The sequence below is a fragment of the Zootoca vivipara genome, chromosome 9 (assembly GCF_963506605.1).
Source record: "Zootoca vivipara chromosome 9, rZooViv1.1, whole genome shotgun sequence".
NCBI lineage: Eukaryota > Metazoa > Chordata > Lepidosauria > Squamata > Lacertidae > Zootoca > Zootoca vivipara.
Window position 1 is genome coordinate 28754187 of NC_083284.1, and position 6000 is coordinate 28760186.

Sequence of the window (6000 nt, forward strand, 5' to 3'; positions counted from 1 at the left end):
ATTGTATTTAGAGACCAACAAAGGCAACTTAAATTATGACCTTTTATAAGCCAACTAACCGCAATTCTCTCTTACATGCATCATTCTTCCATCCACCCCATCTTCTCAGGAATCTCCCTTATGGACAGTACCTGCGCCTTAAAAGGAATTCCTCCTTAGATAAAGATTACAAGAAATCTGCTGAAGCACTTACAGTTTCTCTTTCCCAACGCAGCTATTCCCATAAAGCATTATTCGAAGCACAACGCAGAGCAGAAAAGGTAACCAGACAAAATCTCTTAGCACCTACTTCGAGAAGTCAAGCAGTTAGTTGAATTGTTTCCACGCTGCAGTATACTACTTGCACCCCATCCTTAAAAGCAATCATATACAAACATTGGCACCTAATGTCAAATATTCCTGGATGCCAGAAACCACCACTTTTCGGCTTGAAAAGAACTAAATCTTTTAGAGATTTCCTAATAAAAACAGACATCACTGCATTAACAAAATCAGTTCATGAATCTCCAAAAGGCCATTTTAGATGTGGGGGGTGCACCATCTGCAAATACCCTCTACAAATCAATGAATTTTCCAATGAACAATCTGGGTTTAAATATCAAATCAGACATTTCAGTAATTGCAACACAAAAAACTGCATTTATGCATGGATATGTCCTTGCAGAATGATGTATATTGGTAAATGCTCCAGGCAAGTAAAACTTAGGATCAATGAACACCGATCCAGAATACACAACAAAATCGTGGAAGCACCGCTGGGAGAACACTGCATGCAATACAAACACACAGAAGATGACATGTTGTTTTTTGTTATTTGGAAGTTATCCCCAGATTGTTTCCATCGCAAGAATATTGATAAACTTTTGTTACAATGAGAGACTAAATTCATTCATCTGTTTAACACTATCTCTCCCATAGGTTTAAACAGCCATCAAGACTTTACTTCCTTTCTGTAATCTGCCTTATTCCTCATTGTATCTTTAAAACAGATTTTGTACCACTGCCTCTTTAAATCCTTACATCTTTGAGTCTTTATTAGAACACACCCAGTTTCCTTCCTATATATTACAAAAACACTTTGGTTATCTAATTTGATCTACATGTACACGTTGACTCTAAGACTACTTGGTAATAATATATTATCATTGTTATATTTGCCTAGACATGTTAAAGATTCTTTAAGATAGTGATATAGATATGCTTGTATAATAATTCAATGTTCTTAGAGGGTCTCTAATGAATGTATACTTAACTTATTCCAGCTGAAGAAGAATTGTCAAAACAGGGCCCTGTCCTGGTATCTACACTTCATCTGACGTATAAACTTCTATAAATAAATCCAACTACAGAAGAGACTATTTGAAACTATCATTTGAACTACTATCAGGGATACATTACTACGGTGGCCTGAGTTCTTGCCTTTCTACTATTTCTGTAAATATGATGGCAATGAGAAAGATTGTGCTATACAATCCTGCGTGGTTGTGAAGTCTGCCCACTTTTGGTTCTCGCTTTAGCCACCATCAGTTGTGGTCCCCACTTACTTTTTCTATAGACCAAGAGCCCTTGCTGGGGGAGAAAGAAGAAAATCCACCCCTGATTCAAAGAGGAAAAGATATAGGGGGTGGCAATAAAGGGCAGTGGAATGCAAAAGGTTAAATGGATGCAAAACAAACACACCCAACTCAAATTAAAAGAAAGAAAGAAAGAAAGAAAGAAAGAAAGAAAGAAAGAAAGAAAGAAAGAAAAACAAGCAATCCAGGGACAGAAAGTAGCTCTACAGAAAACACCAGATGGGATTCTGCATGAAATGTCTGCCATTTTAAAGCAAGTGCGCCTCAATTGCCACAACTGTGAACCAGGAAGTTTCAGATAGGAAATAAGTTTGCCCAGACTCTTACGGCACCACTATTTTCATTTGCCTCCAAGCCTTCACTGCTGTGTTGCTAGTCCACTCCCCTGACCTCACTTCCACTTGTTCCTCCTAAAAGCGCATGAAAATTTCAAGGACTCCAAAATGAGCTCGGCTAGTCTTTCTGCTGGTGACAATGACCTTCACTGATTCTAAGCATCATTTCCTTATTCTTGAAATATTAAGGTTGTTTTCTGCTGTCAATCAAAGCTACTTCAGTCTTGTGAAGGCAGCCTGCCTACACTATCCAAGCTGGGTAATGTTGCACAAGTAATCGTCAGTGACAGTAGCAGTAATAGACTGATTCCCTTCTCCATCAGCTTGCTATGTCCCTCCAACCTTCTGACTGAGGGTCTAGTCATATTTTAGTACCGGTAGCATGGAAGTCTGTTTTCCTAATTTGAAAAACATTATATTTCTGAATTTGTATACATTGCCCCTCATTGTGATTTTCAGATACTTTGTACTCATTGCTCTGATCAATTCATAACAAAATAAAAAATAAAAAAATCCTTCCAGTAGCACCTTTATGTCATTGAATCAGAATGGAATCTCAGTAGTACATGAAACCATGTAAAATATATAATGACAGGACAGCAAAGTGCTGGCACCATCAAAATGCCAAAGCTGACTTTATACTATTACACACCACCCCAATCTCCAAGAAGTGAGAGAGTCTAGGAGTGTCTTTGCTTTACCAAGGATTTGGCTTCCTTGTAATGAATGTGTGACTTTATGAATGTGTGGTGTCTTTAGGATACAGTATATAATTTTATTTACACATATATGCAATCTGGGCATTAGGCTGGAGAGTCTCACAGCATTAAGACAGTCCAAAATATCTTGCTTCCCCTCTAAGTTTCCAGGGGAACTCCAAGCCCAGCTTTGGATTCAGCACAAAGCAAGACATGTCTCTGTGTCTCCCAGCTGCTAACTCATACCCACAGCAATTCTGGCTCCAGATGGTTGAGAGGGGTGAGAGAAAGGCCCATCTGTTTTTTTGTATGGCACACAGAAACTTTTTAGGATATGTTAAAATCATGGTACTTAACTAGCCAGCCAAAGCCATTACCTCGACAAAGTAACTGGTTGGCAAGTTCCCCTTACAGTACACATTCTACCCGCACAGATTCAGTACACATTCTACCCACCCATGCTCTGTTGGTGACATTTAGTACTTGCAGCAATTGTAACAATAATCCCAACTTCCTAAATCTCATTAAAGACAACAGCTCTGAACATCTGGGATAGACCTGAGGCTCTGTACATTCTCCAATTTGTCAATCTCATAATAAATGCAAAAGACATAATTATTGTATTTATTAGTGCACAGTATGAAAAAGGCCTGAACGATGATGCTATGCTAGAATTATTATTATTATTTTTAGACTGGAGCTACATGCCTTTTCGGGAGACAGGTTTGGTGTGGCACAGCAGCTAAGACAGCTACAATTAGGAGGTTTAAATCCTACCTCCGCCATGAACTCATTACCAACTCCTCCTCCCATCTGCAGAACTATAGTAATACCTGCATAGAATTGTAGAGTTGGAAGGGACTCCAAGGGTCATCTAGTCCAACCCTCTGCAGTGCAGGAATCTCAACACATGGTCCCCTGCATCCAATTTGAAACCATACCTGACCCAGCTTAGCTTTGCACAGGTATTAGCAATTTTACTGCTGCATCACTATGAATCTGCTTTCTTTTCCTCTGCACTCAATACTTCTAAAGTATTAGGGTTCTGTACCTCCACGAGGACTACAAACTTGTTCTTTTAAAAATAAAGAACCCCAACATTTCCCTTAATTTTAGGGGATCATTGTGATGTGTCGGAATGAAGTGGGGGTGAAACGCCCGTCTTCCTCCTCCCTGGAAGTAGGAGACCAGTCTCCTTCCCTCTAGCTCTGCCACTCACCCCCCAGCCAGTTGCTGGAGATGTTCTGCAGCATGGTGAAGGGGACGCAGAAGAAAGCGATGAGCAGGTCGCTGAGGGCCAGCGAGCAGATGAAGATGTTGGTGACGGTGCGCATGGCTTTGCGGCGGCTGACCACGTAGAGCACCAGGCCGTTGCCGAACAGCGCCAGGGCGAAGATGAGCACGCACGTCAGCACGAAGGCCAGCTTGGCGCGCCGCGGCAGCTCCGGGATGTAGACCAGTGGCTGCAGCCCGTAGAGCGCGATGAACTGCTCGCGGGTCACGTTGTTGTCGCGCAGCAGCTGCGCGAATTGCTCCGGGGTGATGTTCAGAGAGCGCATCTCGGCGACGGGGCGGGTCAGACGGCGATCCTCTGCAGCATGGCCGGACTAAGCGGGCGCTCCTCGCGGTAGGCTTATAAAACCAGGGAATTTTCTTTAAAATTTAAAATCCGGGGGGGGGGGGGCGACACTTCTCAGCCTTGCTCGACGGGGTCCACAGCTAAGGGCTGCAGCAAGATCTGCGCCTCAGCTCGCCTTTTATTCATTGTCCAAACGCCTCCACGAGGATCTGTCCTTCGTCTGGGAAAGGGAGCCGAAACGAAGAGCAAACGGGTGGCGCTTAATAAAAGCGGAGGTTTAAACTCGGGGTGGGTGAGGGTCTGAATCTAGGCTAGGCGAGAAACTTTTGAGAGCAGAGGCGCTGGTCCACCCGACCCGCGTGCCGCAACCTTCGCGTCTAGAATAAGGCGAGCAAAGAGCGAAAAGTCGAGCTTGGAAAAAGCAGCGAAGGGCTCCTATTGGAGGCTTCCTCCGAGCCGCTAGCCAATCGGTGAGCAGAAAGAGCGTCTTCTCGTCCTCCCGCCCTTCAAAGTTTTCAGGAGCGCCGGGGCTCGTCGGGGATTGGCTGGAGCTTGTTCAGGAACCGGAGGAGGGGCGCATCTGACGTTTCCTCGGACGGAGAGGAGTGCTTGGAACGCTGCTACGAGCGGGCGCAGCGAGGCTGCAAAGCCGCGGGAGGACTCACTGACCTCGCGGAGATCGGAGAGCGAGGGGAGCGCTGCGTCCTCAAAATTGAGGCTATGAAGCGGCACAGGGCAAGAGTCTGGAGCCTTGGAGGTCCAGGACGCCACTCTGCCAAATAAGCCGCAGAAGGATCCCCAGGCGCAGGCGGACTTACAGCTTTGCTCCACGCCGAAGTAAATGAAGGATTAGCTGTAATAAATTAACGATGGATCCCTGTGAGACCAGTACTTCTGGAATCTAATATAACCCAACTGTCAAATTGTATGTCTTTCCATGAATTACTTTGATCTGGAGCGGGGGGGGGGGCGGGATTAGAATTTTTATTTTAGTTTAGTTTACCAGGTTTTAAAGCAATTTAAGAAATATTTGCACATCAGTCTGAAACTTCTTTCTACAGTTAGAACTGGATATAGAACAACTGATTGGTTCAAAATTGGGAAAGGAGTACGACAAGGCTGTATATTGTCTCCCTGTTTATTTAACTTATATGCAGAATTCATCATGCGAAAGGCTGGGCTGGCTGAATCCCAAGCAGAAATTAAGTTTGCCAGAAGAAATATCAACAACCTCAGGGCCGTCTCAAGCATGTCGGGCACCCGGGCGCCGTGGTGTGGAGATCGCTCCGGCGCCCTCGCCCCGCGCCACCCAGCCTACAATTAGTGCCGGCCCTGATGCTGATAACACAACCTTGATGGCAGAAAGTGAGGTGGAATTAAAGAACCTTTTAATGAGGGTGAAAGAGGAGAGTGCAAAATATGGTCTGAAGCTCAACATCAAAAAATATAAGATCATGGCCACTGGTCCCATCACCTCCTGGCAAATAGAAGGGGAAGAAATGGAGGCAGTGGGAGATTTTACTTTCTTGGGCTCCTTGATCACTGCAGATGGTGACAACAGTCACGAAATTAAAAGACGCCTGCTTCTTGGGAGAAAAGCAATGACAAACCTAGACAGCATCTTAAAAAGCAGAGACATCACCTTGCCGACAAAGGTCCGTATAGTTAAAGCTATGGTTTTCCCAGTAGTGATGTATGGAAGTGAGAGATGGACCATAAAGAAGGCTGATCGCCAAAGAATTGATGCTTTTGAATTATGGCGCTGGAGGAGACTTGAGAGTCCCATGGACTGCAAGAAGATCAAACCTATCCAT

The 6000-nt window shown here is 44.3% G+C and overlaps 1 protein-coding gene across 1 annotated transcript in view; it reads right to left on the reverse strand.

Moving 5' to 3' along the window:
• QRFPR (pyroglutamylated RFamide peptide receptor) overlaps positions 1-4166 on the reverse strand; it is a 39055-nt gene extending 34889 nt beyond the window's left edge. The window contains exon 1 of the mRNA XM_035113291.2: positions 3827-4166. Coding sequence (XP_034969182.2) covers positions 3827-4166 — 340 coding nt within the window. The remainder of the gene's footprint in view (positions 1-3826) is intronic.
• Positions 4167-6000: the final 1834 nt, after the last annotated feature.